The sequence below is a fragment of the Malania oleifera genome, chromosome 6, assembly GCF_029873635.1.
Source record: "Malania oleifera isolate guangnan ecotype guangnan chromosome 6, ASM2987363v1, whole genome shotgun sequence".
Taxonomy (NCBI): domain Eukaryota; kingdom Viridiplantae; phylum Streptophyta; class Magnoliopsida; order Santalales; family Ximeniaceae; genus Malania; species Malania oleifera.
Genome location: NC_080422.1, coordinates 18294534 through 18313898, shown reverse-complemented (window position 1 = coordinate 18313898; position 19365 = coordinate 18294534). Strand labels below are relative to the sequence as shown.

Sequence of the window (19365 nt, the reverse complement as noted above, 5' to 3'; positions counted from 1 at the left end):
TATCTTTGAAATATATTTTGAAACTTTTTCTAAGAGATTATCAAGGTTTAAAGACTTATTTAATTAAGTTTTTATTAAATTCATGAGAGAGCAAAAGAGTTTTAAAGAAAACCTTTTTATAAAACAAATTTAAGTAAGATCAGTTGACTAAACTTTTCAGTTCAGATGACTGAAGTAGAGACTTCAGTTGACTGAACTAAAAAGTTCAAACATCTGAAGAATAACTTCAGTTGTCTGAAGAATAAGTCCAGATGACTGAAGAATTTCCAGAACAGGCAGAGAGTTGCAGCAGTGAATTTAGACGACTGAACTTGTGACTTCAGTCAGCTGAACCTACGACATCAGACATCTGAACCCTGACTTCAGATGACTAACCCTGTATTTTAAGGGTGTAAGAAACTTCATACGACTGAACTTGCAACTTCAGTCAGCTGAACTTGCGACATCAATCATCTGAACTCTAACTTCAGTTGACTGACCCTATATTGAGTTCAATTTTTTAAAGGTTTAAGGAACTTCAGTTGACTGACCACGACACTTCAGTTTACTGAACACTGTTCAACGAGAAAAAATTCTAAAATTCTTATTTTTAAATTATAGCCGTTTGAAACCCAAATTTTCTAACAACTTGGGAAACTCTTTAAGGAAACTCTTACAACAAGGGAACCTACTTGAAAGTCTATAAATACATGGTTCTTGTAAATTAAAAATATCCCAAGCATTGAAACTCTCTCAAAGCTCTCTTGCTCTCAAAGTCTCTTACTCAATCTCTTGCAAAGCTGAAAGTATTGTTGTTCTGATTTTTCATCAAATCCTGAAGAACTACTGATTTCTCATATGGAGAAAAGGATTTTGGTGAATTCTTTGAAAAGCTTCAAAAGTTTATTTCATTCTTGATATTTTATCTTTTGAAGTACATAGTTCTTATCTGTACTATTCTGCTCTGTGAGTGAGCTTCTCTTGTACATCAGGTTTTGATATTTCTCTTGTAGATTTTGAACGATTCCAAGATGTTGGAACGTTGACCAAACAAGGGCATATTGTTTGGAGAAGGTGGGCTCGAGCCTTGACCAAAGGAGTGATTGTAAACAGGCGTTGTTCCACCCGGTAACGGAACTGCTATAGTGGAAACCTTTGGTATTTTGCCAAGGGCGAGGACATAGGCTGTGTTGAAGCTAAACCTTGTAAAAATCTTGTGTCTTTCTCTTTATTTTATATACTTTGCTTGCTGTGTTGTATGACTTCAAAGTGCAGGTAACAAGTTTCAAAGAGAAGGAAATAAAGATTCTTGGTATTTAGAAAGTACGTTTCGATTAACCATTTGCGAAAACCTAAAAGGGAGTACGTTGGTTAATCTACGGAAATCTCAATCAAGAGAGGCACATACTAAAAGTTAATTCAAAGAAGGTGATACATATTCACAGGGAAATCAACAAAAGCAATATCATCCTTGATTGAGTGATTAAATTGTTTTAGCTTTATTGATTATCTTGTTTGTTTAAATTACAAGTATTCTAAGGAGTGTTTATAAATTATCTGTTGTGCTCTATTCAGTATCTAAAGAAAAAGGATTAAAAAAAAATCAAAATATAAAAAGATTCCAATTCACCCCCCCCCCCCCTCTTGGGAAGCTATTTTTAATTTCAATTGGTATCAGAGCCTAGTTATAGAGATTCCTAATAAAAAAACTATAAAAAGATCTAATGGCAAATATTGGAGTAACACCCTTTGGTGAAGGCCAATCCTCAACCCGTCCAACAATCTTTTGTGGACACAATTATACTTTCTAGAAAAAGAGAATGGAAATATATCTCCAACACATGGATTGGAAAGCTTGGGAAGTAGTCATGGATGGAAATCTTATTCCCACTAAAATAGTTGATGGAAAACATATTCTAAAAGAAAAGAAAGATATAACTGACCTAGACTATAAATTGCTTCAAATAAATGCAAGTGCTATAAATGCATTATATTGTGCATTGGATGCTAATGAGTTTAACCGACACATGGCCTGCAAAACAGCTAAAGAAATTTGGGATAAACTAGAAGTAACTTATGAAGGAACCGTTGATGTTAGAGATAACAGGATAGACATGTTAACAAGTGAATATGAAGCATTCAAAATAAATTCTAATGAAACCATATCAAGCATGTACACTAGGTTTACTCACATAATAAACTCCTTAAGTGCTTTAGGAAAAACCTATACTACTTATGAAATGATCAGAAAAATTCTAAGAGGCCTACCTTCTATTTGGGAACCAAAGGCCACAGCTATCACAGAAGGGAGAAATTTAAAGACTACTTCATTAGATGAACTTATAGGTTCACTTATCACATATGAAGTTGCGTTAAAGGAAAGAAATCCTGAATCTAAGCATAAAAGATCTATAGCTCTAAAAGCATCTAGTCATAGCACTAGTGAAGAAGAAATCGAAACAAGTGACTTAGATCAAGATGAGCTGGCTTTCATTATTAAGAAACTAGGAAAATTTTATAGAAGAAATAAAAGGTTTCCTAGAAAGTTTAATAAAAAGAAAACTGAAAAAGGAGAGACAAGTAGGAAAGAAAGTAAAGGTAAGAATGATCTACCAATTTGTTATCATTGCAAAAAGTCAAGGCATATTAAACCAGATTATCCATTATTCAAGAAAGACAAGAAGAAAAATAAGGAAGCAATGAAAGCTACTTGGGATGACTCGAGCTCCAGCGAAAATGAAATCGAATCAAGTGAATAGGAGATGGCGAATATATGCTTCATGACAAACAATGAGGAGGTAAATTCTTATTACTCTTCATCTGAATCTCAAAATGAGTCCTGTGATGAGTCATGTGATAGCTTGCCCTCTTATAAGGAATTACAATCTGAGTTATTCTCACTCCATAAAAGGTTTATAAAAGTTTCTAAAAGAAATATAACTTTGAAAGATCAAAATCAAAAGCTAGTAAAACAACTTGAATCATTCAAAGCTATTGAAGAAGAAAGACATACTTATAATAAGCAGTTGGAAGAAGAATTAAATGTAGTAAAACAAGAGTTAGATAAAGCTCATAAAGAAGGCTTAAATAAGAAAAATTTGAAAATAAATGAACTCAAAAAGGAAATTGAGGATAAAGAAAAGATTATCTATGATTTTACCAAAGGTAAAGAAAACTTTGAAAAGATGATCGGACAGCAAAGGCTTCATGGAAACAAAGAAGGAATAGGCTACAATGGTAAAACAAATAAAAAGAATAAAAAGCTATACATGGGATATTTTGTTAAGGAAGCCAAGTTTTATGCTAGTGCCTCATCAAATAACAAACATGAACACACCCCTTGTTATATGTGTAAAACTAAAGGTCATGTGATGTTCAATTGTCCATTAAAAAGAAAATATGTTAAAGTTCAAGGAGAGTGGAAAGCAAATAATGGAACTAATAACAAAATGAAGAAAGTCAAAAGAATTTGGGTACCAAAAACTAACATATAGTATTCCTCATTGTAGGTTTGCCTTAGGACAACAATGACAACAGACAAATGGTACTTGGACAGCGAGTGCTCAAGGCATATGACCAGTGACAAGATTAAGTTCACTACTCTAAAACAAAAAGATGGGGGATACGTCACCTTCGGCGACAATGCCAAAGGAAAAATTGTTGGTATTGGAAAAATTGGTAAAAAATCTTCACTTACTATCGATAATGTGTTGTTAGTGGAAGGACTAAAACATAACCTTTTAAGTATTAGTCAATTAAGTGATAAAGGTTTTGAAGTAATTTTCATGAAAGAAAAATGTGTTATCCAAAATCCCCAAAACAAAGAAATCATGTTTATGGCTTATAGAATAAATAATGTATATTGTATAAATCTTGAGAAAATAGCAAATCAAAACATAACTTGTTTAACAGTTATGAATGAAGTAAGTTGGTTATGGCATAGGAAACTAGGTCATGCTAGCATGGATTTACTATCCAAATTATCTAAGAAAAATCTTGTAAAAGGACTACCAAATTCTAAATTCATAAAAGACAAGTTGTGTGATGCATGTCAAAAGGGAAAACAAGTAAAAACTAGTTTTAAGAAGAAAAAATACATATCCACTAAAAGACCTCTAGAACTCTTGCATCTAGACTTATTTGGTCCAACAAGAACCTTAAGCTTAGGTGGTAAACAATATGCTTTTGTTATAGTAGATGATTATTCAAGATTCACTTGGATAATATTTTTAGCAAACAAAGATGAAGCATGTAACCAATTAATAAACTTATGTAAGAAATTACAAAATGAGGAAGGTTACAATGTAACAAGTTTTAGAAGTGACCAAGGAAGAGAGTTTAAAAATAAGGAAGTTGAAAAATTTTGTAAAACATGGAATAACTCATAATTTTTCAGCACCTAGAACTCCACAACAAAATGGAGTTGTTGAACGGAAAAACAGAACTTTACAAGAAATGGCAAGAACAATGCTAAATGAAAATAATTTGCCTAAATACTTTTGGGCAGAAGTTGTAAATATAACATGCTATATTGTAAATAGGGTTTCAATAAGATCAAAAATAGATAAAACACCTTATAAACTTTGGAAAGATAGAAAACCTAATATTTCCTACTTTCATGTTTTTGGTTGTAAGTGTTTTATATTAAATACTAAAGATGATCTAGGAAACTTTAATGCAAAATCAGATGAAGGTATCTTCTTAGGTTATTCTACAAGTAGTAAAGCTTATAGGATTTTTAAAAAAAGAACTTCTATGATCATGGAATCAATTTATATAACTTTTGATGAAACAAATAGTTATGACACCAAAGACATGAATGATGAAAAAGAAGTTATTCTTCAAAAAGAAAAGGACATTGAAATAAAAGAAGAAAAGGATAATGGTGTCTCAAATGAAAACTTTGCAGAAAATCTGAATCTTCCTAAAGAATGGAAATATAATAAAAATCACCCAAAAGAACAAATACCTGGTGAAACATCAAAAGGGATAACAACAAGGGCATCACTAAAGAATATTTGTAATAATTATGCATTTTTGTCCTAAGATGAACCTAAAAATATTGAAGATACTTTAAATGATGATTCTTGGATTATAGCAATGCAAGAGGAATTAAATCAGTTTGAAAGAAGTCAAGTATGGGAACTTATACCAAAACCTAAAGATAAATCAATTATAGGAATTAAATGGGTGTTTAGAAACAAGAAGGATGAAAATGGAGTTGTTGTAAGAAATAAAGTTAGGCTAGTGGCTCAAGGGTATAATCAAGAAGAAGGAATTGATCATGATGAAACATTTGCACCCGTGGCTAGAATGGAAGCTATTAGGATGTTTTTAGCTTATGCAGCTCATAAGGATTTTAAGTTATATCAAATGGATGTAAAAAGTGCATTTTTAAATAGATATATAAATGAAGAAGTATATGTCAAACAACCTCCAGGTTTTTAAAGTTCTAAAAATCCAAACCATGTATTCAAATTGACAAAGACTCTCTATGGTTTGAAACAAGCTCCACGACCTTGGTATGAGAGGTTGAGTAAATTTTTACTTAAAAATGAATTTATAAGAGGAAAAGTTGATAGTACTTTATTCATCAAAACCAAAAACAATGATATGTTAATAGTTCAAATATATGTGGATGATATTATATTTGGAGCTACAAATGAAGATTTATGTCAAGACTTTGCTTTATGTATGCAAAAAGAATTTGAGATGAGTATGATGGGGGAGTTAAATTATTTTCTAGGACTACAAATAAAGCAAGCCAAAAATGGAACTTTCATAAATCAAACTAAATACATCAAGGATATGCTTAAAAAGTTTGATATGGAACAAAGTAAACCAATAGGAACTCCTATGAGTACAACTACAAGTCTTGATAGAGATGAAAAAGGCAAGCACGTAGACATCAGTCACTATAGAGGAATTATTGGTAGCCTACTATATTTAACTGCTAGTAGACTGGATATTATGTTTAGTGTGTGTATGTGTGCTAGATTTCAATCAGCCCCCAAGGAATCACACTTAATAGCTGTAAAGAGAATTCTTAGGTACTTGGTAGGATCACTTGATCTAGGGTTATGGTATCCAAAGGACACGGATTTTAATATGATAAGTTATTCTGATACTGATTATGCTGGATGTAAGATTGATAGAAAAAGTACAAGTGGCACATGTCACTTTCTAGGACATTCATTAGTGTCATGGTTTTCAAAGAAGCAAAATTCTATAGCTTTATTTACTGCCGAAGCTGAATATGTAGCCGTAGGAAGTTGTTGTGCACAAATCCTATATATGAAACAACAATTAAAGGATTTTAATTTAGAATGTAAAACAATTTCGATAAAGTGTGATAATACAAGTGCCATAAATATATCTAAGAATCCAATTTTACACTCAAGAACTAAGCATATAGACATAAGACATCATTTTTTGAGAGATCATGTTCAAAAGGAAGATATAATTCTTGAATTTATAAGTACAAGTGATCAATGGGCTGATATTTTTACAAAACTTCTATGTGAAGAAAGATTTATACATATTAGGAGAGAACTTGGGTTAATTCACAGCAGAGAAGTGTTTTAGAAGAAAAATTCCAGAATTTATATACACTTCAGACGTCTGATGTTCACACCCCAGACGTCTGAACACAGTAGCAGAAGAGTTCAGCTGAATGAACCTAGGGCTTCAAACGACTGAACTCATACTGACTTTTAAACTTTCAGGTTTTTCAGACTTCAGTCGTCTGTACTTAACCTCAGTCATCTGAAGTCGCAGGAGTTATATATTTTCAAGTGGACTAAACCCTAACTTCAGACTTCTGAAGTTCTTTGCCTCATTCATCCGAACTCCAAACTCTTCCTTTTCCCTCACTTTCCCTTCACTTCCCCATTTCTACTCTACTTAGATTCCTCACAGACATCTAGGGTCTCTGCAAATCTGTATCTCCATGCCTCGCACCAAGCGGACTGCGAACAAAGGTCCTTCTTCAGGCAGAGAAACCCAAAATATTGATAAGTGGTTAGTTGCTCCTCAAGCTCGAATCCGTTATCAAAATTCCTTGAGTTCTATAGAACCAATCTTAGGTAAAGTTCTGGATGTATCATTCTTTGTCACTGAATTTCCTGATATTCTTAACTTGTTTCGTGATATTGGACGGTATGACTTTATCATTCAACAACCTAAGGGTTGTTTTCCTCATTTAATCAAAATCTTCTATGCAAATATGCAATATGAACATGGGATTTACACTTCCGAAGTTAAAGGAAAGAAAATTGTGTTGAATTCTGAAATATTATCTCCTATTTTCAAAATTGCTCAAGGAGATTTTAATTGTCTTGTGTTTTCTCAGTCTTGGATCCTAGAATAAGGATTCACTCCTGCAGAATTTCTTCTTATGATTATGGAACATGATCCTGTTTATTTTGCACATCCTCCACTATACAAGCAATTGAATTTAAAAAGCCAAATTCTTCATAAACTCATTTCAACTAATATTTTAGCAAAACAAGGCTCTTTTGATCATCTTTCTTATATCGAGTGCTTTGTTCTTTGGTGTCTACTTAAAGGCAAGAAGTTAGATTTGGCTAGTTTGATTGTCCGTTGGATATGGACTAAGTTGGAATCAAATCGAGTTATTCTTCCTTATGGAGGAATTCTTACACTCCTCTTTACTCAACTAAATGTTCCCAATGTTTCTAAGTTTTTCATAAAGAGGACTCGATATGATTTTTTTAATGAAACTTCTCTCAAACAAATGGGCTATGATAAGGGACATACTGGATGGTATTTGAAAGTTGCTAAGTCTACACAAGCACCACCTGCATCTGCAGCAGGTTCAGCTTTAGCCTCAGCCTCAGCCTCTACTCCAGTATCAACAGCAGCCTAATCCTCTTCCACACAAGAACTTGGCTCATCTTTAGAAGCACCTTCTTGGTTTTTATCCTTTCAACAAGACTTTTCTAGTTTCTCTTCTGAAGTACGCACTGGTCTTCAGAATATCAAGGCAAAGGTCACATCACTTGATAAACAAGTCACTCTTATAGAGCACTATCATGCCAAAACTTCTAAGAGCAGTGATCCCATGGACATTAGCACTGCTCATTAGAGTGCAAATGATGATGATGACGATGATGGTACTAATGATGGAAATAATGATGATGAAGGAAATTCTGAAAATGAAGGTAATGAAGAAAACACTGAAGAAGAAGGAGGAGGAGAAGTAGGAAAAGGAGATGATTCTATAGAAGAAGACTAGGAAAGCTAGATGTTTTCTAGTTTAGGTTTCTATGTAACTTTTTGTTTTAAAAGGATCACAACTTATGTATTTTACCTTATCTGTTTTCCTGCTTCAATGTAACCTTTTGATGAATGGGACATATATATATATTATCATCTCAACAAATTTTTTTTTTTTTTTTTTTTGTTTTGTTTGGCTTATTCTTTTTGATTAATGCCAAAGGGGGAGAACGAGTAGTGCTTAGTAAAGATAAAACATAAAAAAAACTGAACGTCCTGCAAGTAAATGGATTATGTGAACTTTATGTAAAAGAATATGGATGCACTTGAGTATATGTGAACTTGAACTGCAATCAGGATTATGTAAATCTGGATTATGTAAAAGTACATAAACTACAATCATATCTGTGATTTTGATCTTGATGGATCTACAATATAGCTTGTGAACCTAATTCTTTGTTATATATGAATTACATGAGCAAGGGGGAGTTCTTTTTAAACTGCTTATTAATGTTCATAGTAAGGGGGAGTAATTCATTTTACATTTTATCATTATTCCTTGTTTGTCATCATCAAAAAGGGGGAGATTGTTGGCCTAACAAGGTCTTTCAATTGATTTTGGTGATAACAAACAAAGGATGATTTAACTTGAAAAAGATTGAGTTTTGATGTTTCAGGAAATATGGATCAAGTATGGTTTAAGAGAAGAATAAGTATAAGTCAAGTATGAAGATATCTTCTCAGAGATTCAAAAAGGGCCTGATATATTTGAAGCTCAAGAAAATTGTTCAAAACATCTCAAGAGCTAAGAGAACTCAAGCTTGAAGGCCTAGGAAACATATGTGTAAGTATTTCAAAAGGCAAAATATCTTTGAAATATATTTTGAAGCTTTTTCTAAGAGATTATCAAGGTTTAAAGACTTATTTAATTAAGTTTTTATTAAATTCATGAGAGAGTAAAAGAGTTTTAAAGAGAGCCTTTTTATACAACAGATTTAAGTAAGATCAGTTGACTAAACTTTTCAGTTCAGATGACTGAAGTAGAGACTTCAGTTGACTGAACTGAAAAGTTCAAACATTTGAAGAATAACTTCAATCATCTGAAGAATAAGTCCAGATGACTGAAGAATTTCCAGAACAGGCAGAGAGTTGCAACAGTGAGTTCAGACGACTGAACTTGTGACTTCAGTCAGCTGAACCTACGACATCAGACATCTGAACCTTGACTTGAGATGACTAACCTTGTATTTTAAGGGTATAAGAAACTTCAGACTACTGAACTTGCAACTTCAGTCAGCTGAACCTGCGACATCAGTCTTCTGAACTCTAACTTCAGTTGACTGAACCTGTATTGAGTTCAATTTTTTAAGGGTTTAAGGAACTTCAGTTGACTGACCACGACACTTCAGTTGACTGAACACTGTTCAACGGGCAAAAATTCTAAAATTCTTATTTTTAAATTATAGCCGTTTGAAACCCAAATTTTCTAACAACTTGGGAAACTCTTTAAGGAAACTCTTACAACAACGGAACCTACTTGAAATTCTATAAATACATGGTTCTTATAAATTAAAAATATCCCAAGCATTGAAACTCTCTCAAAGCTCTCTTGCTCTCAAAGTCTCTTACTCAATCTCTTGTAAAGCTGAAAGTATTGTTGTTCTGATTTTTCATCAAATCCTGAAGAACTACTGATTTCTCATCTCAAGAAAAGGATTTTGGTGAATTCTTTGAAAAGCTTCAAAATTTTATTTCATTCTTGATATTTTATCTTTTGAAGTACATAGTTCTTATCTGTACTAATTTGCTCTGTGAGTGAGGTTCTCTTGTACATCAGGTTTTGATATTTCTCTTGTAGATTTTGAATGATTCCAAGCTGTTGGAACGTTGACCAAACAAGGGCATATTGTTTGGAGAAGGCGGACTCTAGCCTTGACCAAAGGAGTGATTGTAAACAGGCGTTGTTCCACCCGGTAACGAAACTGCTATAGTGGAAACCTTTGGTATTTTGCCAAGGGCAAGGATGTAGGCTGTGTTGAAGCTGAACCTCGTAAAAATCTTGTGTCTTTCTCTTTATTTTATATACTTTGCTTGCTGTGTTGTATGACTTCAAAGTGCAAGTGACAAGTTTCAAAGAGAAGGAAATAAAGATTCTTAGTATTTAGAAAGTATGTTTCGATTAACCGTTTGCGGAAACCCAAAAGGGAGTACGTTGGTTAATCTGCGGAAATCTCAATCAAGAGAGGCACATACTAAAGTTAATTCAAAGCAGGTGATACATAGTCATAGGGAAATCAACAAAAGCAATATCATCCTTGATTGAGTGATTAAATTGTTTTAGCTTTATTGATTATCTTGTTTGTTTAAATTACAAGTATTCTAAGGAGTGTTTATAAATTATCTGTTGTGCTCTATTCAGTATCTAAAGAAAAATATTAAAAAAAAACATCAAAATATAAAAAGATTCCAATTCACCCCCCTCTTGGGAAGCTATTCCTAATTTCAATACTTAACTTGGGTTAATCAATTTCCTGTGTTCCTAAACTTATTAAGCATATTTCATGGCATGTGATTTTCAAAAGTATTTGAATTATGGTTATTACTCTCCTGGTATGAATGCATTCACGTTATTTGCTAGAAACTAACAAAACGTTAGTTGGGGGGTGTGATTACGCGTCAAAGTTGCGTAATTAAGAATTTAAATATATTAATTGAGTGTTACAATTTTAATTAAATACTTAATTATGTCTAGTATTTTAATCATCGAGCTTAATTGATAATCTTGAGATAATTATCTTAGCTTTGCCCATAAATTTACGAATATTCATGTTTAATCATTGCAGGTAATGCTTGAAGATAAAAGAAGAAGGGTCGTGCCTTGAAGCAAACGTGCATGGGCCATGCAACATTAAGGAGGGTCTCAGGCTGTGCCATGCATGCAAATGAAGCCAGACCACGAATGAAATTGAAAAGGGAAGGGGCCATACATGCAAATTTGTGTAGGCCGTATGCGTGTGTGAAAAGGAAGTCGTGACGTGCATGCATTTCGTGGGCTACCAACAACATAGCTTGGCCATGCAATTCGTGAGGTCCACTCAGATGCAACAGTTAGGCATGCGTGAGACGTGCATGGGCTATGCATGAGAAGATGGGTTATGAGAATTAAAGGAAGCTACGTGGGCTGCCAACCATGCATGCATGAGAATGAAGAGGGTCGTAGGCCTTCCATGTGCTGGGAGAAACAGGAAGGCCATGCGCTAGGCTTGACACCTGGGGTAGTCATGCGCTAACAAAAGGGGGAAATTATGACTTTTTAAAGGGGGGCGAAAAGAAGGGCAGCTGAGGTGTTAGCTTTGGTGTATTCCCAAGAGGGAGGTGAATTGGGTATTTGAAATTTCTCTCCTAGGTTCAACTAATCTAGCAATAATATTACTTAACTTAGGGTTTGTCTATGAAATTATAAACCCAATCATTCACAATAGTAAAATACAAACATTCATATGGTGTAATTTAAAATGCGAAAATTAAATGCACGCACAAAAAATGTTATTGGGGTTCGCCTAAAGTGCCTACATCCCCGCCTTGGCTCACCAGCACAACGATTCAACTACGGTTCATTTAACGAGTGGAGTGGCACCGGTTACAATTAGGTCAATTAATGGGGCTGACCTCAACCTACACCTTACCAGGATGGTGCACTTAACTTTCCTAACCGGGTCTAAGTCAATCTGGGACTATTCAATAAGGCTAGTCTCCCTTTTTAGACCCACACCTAGAATACAGCAAATATAAAATTTGCGTACATGGAAATGTTTCTTACACAAGTTGATATGTACCACTAAGCACAATCACTAATCAATGCACACCAAACATGTAAGAACGATAAGCTCAGTGGTGTATATGTGCAATCTACGCTCAATACAATGATAATCTCAAGTATGCACAAGAGTGTTTAAACAAGCTAACCTTTGAAACAATATATAACAAATCTCACTAATAGATTAGGGTTTCAAAGATACTAGCAACAATATTCAAACTGACTCAAAAAATATTTTCCCCAATGAAATAAGCACAAGAATTGTTTGATAAATATAACTTGTAAAATACTTTGCACACAAAATTATAGTTTTAGGAATCGAGCAATAACAATGCTAAGATCCTCAAGCTAATGACTTTTCCTAACACAAGATTTATCAAGATAAATATGTGGATTAACTCTTGCTTGACTCTCCAAAATCAGTAACAATCAACAAGCAATATAATGAGAGTAATAAGCAATTTGAAATGGAGTAATAGCACAATAAGAAAAATCACAATCCTTGGATTGATCAAAGGAAGGAGTGTATGAGAGTATTTGAAGCAGCATAGGCAAAAATAAGCTATTTGAATTTGAGAGGATTTTTACTAATGATCTTGCTAATCTCCTCTTAATTTTCACAAATGAGCCCATATATATATAGAAGTGGGTCAAATTATGACCGTTAGGGACATAGAGGTCTTTATTAAAATTTTTTTAAAACCGTTTAATAAAATTAACCTCGTTTAACCTTCTTTAACCTCCATAAAAATAAAATAACTCGAGAGTTTTTGGGTGGCTAACCCACAGTTCGGTCGCCCGAATAAACTCAATGAGAAAAATAGTTTTTTAAAGTTCGGGTGCCCAAGTCAAGGTTTTGTTGGCTGAACAAATGCGATTTTCACACTGTCTATGATTCGGGTGCTTAGTCAAGATTTCGATTACCTGAACTTATGTGTTCGGTAACCCGAGACTATTTTGAACATGAAGTTCAGGCTGCTGAGTTGGTTGGAAAGATCAAAGTTATGGTTTGGTCTCCTGTAGACGATACATTCAAAAAATGTTCGGTTGCCCAAAACCAAAGTCAACATTTTGACTCAGCAAAGGTTCGGTCGCCTAAGGTGTTTTGAACACCCAGGGTTCAGTCGCCCGAAACCTCACAGATTTGTCCTTTATATCCATTTTCACTTCAATTGATTCCCTGATAATGCAAGTGATTATGGGGACTATTTTATGTGTCTGTGCAGGGACCTAAGGACTTTCTAAGGTATTTGAGTTAGTCCCAAAAACCTGGCGTTAGTTGACCGAAGTCTGTCAATGGTCATTTGAGCTTTGTAATTCCTACATGCATGATACGTAGATTATTACAAACCATTCCTACTTTACTATTACAGACCCGAATTGAATATAATATAAATTACAATGAAAGAAAACTTTAGGGTCTTTATACTTTGAGTCTTTATGTGCCATCAATTGATCTGCTAATATATATCTGCACACAAATTCGATAACCATCAAATACTTGAGTATTTGTCATTATCAAAACCAGGTATGACCTATACAATCAACATGAGGGTTTTCTTGGGTAGAGCACCACAACAGAGGGCATTAAAGAGTCTCTCTCTCTCTTTTGGGAGCCGAGGAGTCTTCTCTTTGGGGAATTGTGCATAGCTGAAACGAAAAGGATAGCAGCTGTGTGGAAAACACACCTCATAACTCTCTCTCTCTCTCTCTCTCTCTCTCTCTCTCTCTATCTTTGTTTGAATTTAAAATTTGATTGAGTATTTTTTTTTTTTTAGTTCAATTTGTTCTTTTATTTGAAGTCATTGTTTGAATTTAAATATTTGTTTGAGTTTTTTTTTTATTGTAAAATTTTGCATTTTTTTTTTAATCTTATTTTCATTATTAAGTTGAGTTATTTTATTGTTGAAGAACCTTTTTATTAGACTAATTTTTGTTTTAGTTCTCTCTCACTCTCTCTTGTTCTCTTGTTCCTTTAATTAATTAGTTTGTTTAAACTTCAATGTCATTGTAGTATTTAATGGAACTTAATATTGTTGGATTAATTTTCATTTAAGTTCATCTTAATGTGGATTTAATCTGTTTAAGTATTTGGTTGAGTTTAAGACTTTGTTTAAATTAGTTTATATTTACTTAAGATCTTGTTTGAGTGTAGTTTATTTTTGTTTAAAGACTTTATTTATGTTGAATTTATTTTTGTTTAAGACTTTGTTTAGGTGTAGTCTAGTTTTGTTTAGGCCAATTTTTAAGTTTATCTAATTGTTGAATGCTTATGAAATTAATAAAGTCTTCTGTCTTAGTTTGTCATTTCAATGTTTAAAGAGTTGGTTAATTTTCTTGTAAAATCTCATACAGTTTATTTGAATGATTGAATAGATTGTATTAGGTTAGCATAGTTGGTTGGTCTGTTTAATTTCATAGTATTTATTTTATTGTTTATGCATGTTATGTTCTTATTTTAGGTTTCATTTTGTTTTAATTTCGCCACAAACTTTCAAAAACCCTCAGAAATCGAATCTAAATTATGTTCAGTAAATTGTTTTCTTATTTTCTTCTTTCTATTTTACGTGAGTTTGTAACCAAACTGCATTCCTTGAGGAAACAATCTAACCTTTTGGGCTAATTATTACACGACATAACTCTTATATTTGGGATAGCTTTTGCACTGCTAATTTTTAGAGTGAGTCAGGAGTTATTAGTGACGATTCCAAAAATCGTCACTAAAAGACCACTACTAGTGACGATTTTTAAGAATCGTCACTAAAAAACTACTATTAGTGATGGTCAACAACCGTCACTAATATCTGATAAATCGTTGCTAATATTCTCGCGCGATAGTTAGAACATGAAAACTTACTTTTAGTGACGAACAAAAAATCATTACTAATAATGCATCATTAGTGACAAATATGAGTTTCGTCACTAATGACTTAACTATTAGTGACAAATTTGTTTTTCGTCAATAATAGCATATTATTAGTGATGATTGTTATTGCGTCACTAATTTTTTCATTGCTAAAAATGCTATTTTTTGTAGTAATAAGCTCACATGATCATAGGTCCAAGTAACAGCAGGGAAGAAGGTAAGACAGTAGTAGGACCACTTACTTATTTTCTTATTATTTTTTTTTTTTTGGGTTATTATTGCATGGATATGTGATGGTCACATGTCATGTAAAATAGTATTGCTATATAAAATATCAATAGAAGGAAGTGCCCTCACAAAGATTAGGATCTATTTGGCACGGTTACTATTTTATGTTTAATGTTTTCCCTTTTATACAAGAAGAAAATAGAATTTAAAAATATGTTTATTTACGTTATCAATTTTATATTTTTATTGTTCATTTTTAACTATTTGCAAAAAAATTAAAATTTAGTTTTTTTTAGGGGTTGTTTGGTATTTTCTATCAAAAATGATGAAAACAAAAACTAAAAATCAGGAACAAAAACTAAAAGCCAGAAATTATCAGCCTACTTGGTTAATATTTGTAAAAATTAATATTCATTTTCAACTTTAAACTAATAATAGTGTTTAAAAAATATGATTAAAATAATAAAAGTGCAAAACACAAAGCAAAAAAACTATAGTAAAAAATTAAAATTACAGTTAATGTCATATTTTCAAAAATTCACATTGCAATAACAATCTTGTTGTATATGACAATAAAAAATGGATAAAAGTATTTTGTAATTGACTTTTATTATTATTTTTTAAAAAAATTTATGTATTTTTTTATTTTAATTATATTTAAATTCATTCAATGATTTTAATTTAATGTTAATTAAAATGTGCGCACAAAATGAATGATTTGATTCAAAAAAGAAATTATTTCTACTTGTTGTTAAATATATATAATAACAAGTTGTCGAAACAACTGAAATTTATAAAATCTAATTTTTAATTTTTAATTTTTTTTTTTTGCAAATAGCTAAAATTTGATAACATAAATATAAAGCGAATAATATAAACAAACACATATTTATAATTTTTTTTATTACACTGAAATGAAAACAAAAAATAAGAAATAACAATGATACCAAATAAACCCATAATTAATCATGCTCTTTTATTTAATTATTAATAATGTATTTTATATTTCTAGACTTTCATTAATAACAATGTTTAAAATAATTTTTTTAATGGAGATGCTATTGAGACTCCAAATAAAATATTATTAAGACTTTACTTTTACTTTTATGTATTAAATGATAATTTTACTTTTAGTTTTTATAAATGAAATCACGTTACATTTCTATTTAACACTTTCACTTGTATATATATATATATAGTGCTGATAGAGCTTGCCTAAAAGACAAGTAAATTACAAAAGATATTTTTTCAAATTATAATTTATTTATATCTATTCTTCTATTAAAGCCTAGTAAATTAAAAAATATTCATCTTATAAGATTTGGGCTTGTTCCTCTAATATGAAAACCAATGAGCAATATTGTCATCTTATATATTAAAAATAAATATATAATTTTTTTTAAAGAGATAGATTTTGATATTTAATATCAAACATATGAGAATTTAAGCCTTAAAATATATATTCTCAAACAAAATAAATTTTTAATTATATTTAATTTATTTTTAATTTACAAAAATTTAAATTTAAACTTCAAAATACATTTTGAGTACTAATTAACCTATTTTTAATAATTACATTAAAAAGAAATGTAAATTTGAGGAATATGAGAAGGGGAAAGCGTCTCCTCCCATACATTCGTAATCTAATCCAATCCCACATAGCCACTCATCATCCTCGGTGCTCCCACAGCAGAGCACAGGGGAAGCATCTCCGACGACGACCATGGAAGAAATCCAATCACCAACACCAACAGCCACCGCCTCTCTCCTCCACCGTCAGCGTTGGCGGAACCACCTCCTCCGCCCTCTCCCGATCCCCGCCTCCCTCCGCCTCAAGACCACCCTTTGGTCCGAACTCGGCGGCTCCGTGGGCGACCTTGGCACCTACATCCCCATAGTTCTCGCCCTAACGCTGGTCAGTCACCTCGACCTGGGCACCACCCTAATCTTCACCGGCCTCTACAACATCGCCACCGGCCTCCTCTTCGGCATCCCCATGCCCGTCCAGCCCATGAAGGCCATCGCCGCCGTCGCCATCTCCCAGCACATCTCCCTCCCCCAGATCATCGCCGCCGGCCTCTCCACCGCCGCCGTCTCCCTCCTCCTCGGCGCCACCGGCCTTATGTCCGTTCTGTACCGCATCATCCCTCTTCCCGTCGTCCGCGGCATCCAGCTCTCCCAAGGGCTCGCCTTTGCCTTCAGCGCCATCAAGTACATCCGCTTCGATCAGGACTTCGCCGCCGGTAAATCGGGCTCTTCTCGGCCCTGGCTCGGTCTCGACGGCCTAGTACTCGCGCTCTCTGCTGTCACTTTCCTTGTTCTAGTTACCGGAGCCGGCGATTCTTCTCTCAGCGACGAATACGCCTCAAATCTCGAGGAACCCACTTCCTCAAATCGCTCCCGATGCCGAGTTCGTCGGAGATTGTGGATTCTAGCGAAAATTCCAGCTGCTCTTTTAGTTTTCTTACTCGGATTGTTCATATGCTTTCTCCGAGATCGTTCAATTTTCAAGAATCTTGTTCTTGGTCCTTCTAAAATCCGCTTGATGAAAATCACATGGAAGGATTGGAAAATCGGGTTCCTCGAAGCTGCGATTCCGCAAATTCCATTAACCATTTTAAATTCGGTGATTGCGGTGTGTAAATTATCGTCGGATTTGTTCCCCGAGCGGGAAGTGTCGGCCACGACTGTTTCCGTCAGCGTCGGAGCCATGAATTGGATTGGGTGTTGGTTCGGGGCGATGCCGGTGTGCCACGGCGCCGGTGGGCTGGCGGGGCAGTACCGGTTCGGTGGCCGAAGCGGCGCTTCGGTGGCGTTTTTGGGGGTGGGGAAGGTGGTGCTTGGGCTGGTTTTTGGGAATTCTTTCGTGAGGATCTTGAACCAATTCCCAATTGGAATTCTCGGGGTGCTACTGCTGTTTGCGGGGATCGAATTGTCCATGGCTTCCAGAGATATGAACAGTAAGGAAGAGACATTTGTGATGTTGGTTTCTGCAGCAGTGTCGTTGAGTGGGTATGGGGCTGCTTTGGGATTTGGCTGTGGAATGGTGCTGTTCTTGCTGATGAAGCTGAGGCAGATGGACTGCTCTGCCTTCGGATTCTTCCAGTCTAAATCCTCCGCTGGTGATGAATTCAGTCCCAATCCTTAGTCTGTACAGGAAGATATTTGGGTGTTGTAATTGATTATGCTGTCTGTATTTAATATGATGAAGATTACCCAGGCCTTTAAACGTTCTCATTTTTTGGTCTTTTTTTTTTTAATCGGGAGATTTCAGTTATTATTTCTGTTTTTTATTTCTAATAAATAAGTCATACAAAATTTATATTCCCCAACAAAAAGGTAAATTAAAATCCAATAATGTGCGATTGAATCAAAACAGACAATTCATTTTAGAATTTTCGTCTCAGTGTGTAGAAATTCTACGTGTCATTTTGCCGCCCTTCCAATAGGAATGACATATGGTGTACAAATTATTCTATCTAAGAGGCATATTTCAAGCTTAGGACTTAGGAGGATGCATTTGCAGGCAGCCAACTGGGTATCTTGCCCTTTCATGCTTTCAAAATCTGTAGTGGAGCATCTAGTGGAACTGGATTTGTTCATCCCTGAAATACTATGCTTGCCGGATTCCATGGAACTTGGGATTTTTAACTTCTAGACTGTTCAAAGGTAGCGTAATTTTTTCGCACACAGCTAGTCTCAAGCCCAGGTTAAGGAGGATGGTTGCGTTAGGTAACTGACAGTCAGTGTAAAATTTGACATATCATTTTGATATGAATCCGTACCGAATATTTACTGGGGCGTCCCCTACGAGCGACGCATTGCACTTAAACCACTTGGATGTAGCAAAAAGTGGGCGAGGGTGGGCTAGGTCATCGCCCCGAAGCGATGCGCCGTGTCGGCACCCAGGTACGATGTCAAATATGCTAAAGTTCCTGCATCATTCTGGACGTGGGCAGGTCAAGACGTTAATTTAGGAAACTAGGATTAGATTAGCAACTTGGAATATAAAGACACTTACAGGTCAAAGCATGGAAATTGTGGATACAATGATTAGAAGAATAATTAATATAATTTGTTTTCAAGAAACTAAGTGGGTGGGGAAGAAAGTTAAAGAAATCGATAAATTAGGATTTAAACTTTGGTACACTAGAAAAGAAAAACATAAGAATGGAATATGCATTATTATAGACAAAAACTTAAAAAATAGTGTTGTAAATGTAACTAGAGTAAGGGA

General features: G+C 34.1%; 1 protein-coding gene across 1 annotated transcript; it reads left to right on the top strand.

Annotated features, from left to right (window-relative positions):
• The first annotated feature begins 16740 nt into the window (after positions 1-16740).
• LOC131158096 (molybdate transporter 2-like) lies at positions 16741-18365 on the top strand. The gene has a single exon (XM_058112695.1). The coding sequence runs from the start codon at positions 16852-16854 to the stop codon at positions 18274-18276; it is 1425 nt and encodes a 474-aa protein (XP_057968678.1). The 5' UTR covers positions 16741-16851; the 3' UTR covers positions 18277-18365.
• Positions 18366-19365: the final 1000 nt, after the last annotated feature.

Excerpts from the sequence above, each read along its gene's own strand:
- LOC131158096 (XM_058112695.1), top strand. The coding sequence starts at position 16,852 with ATGGAAGAAATCCAATCACCAACACCAACAGCCACCGCCTCTCTCCTC.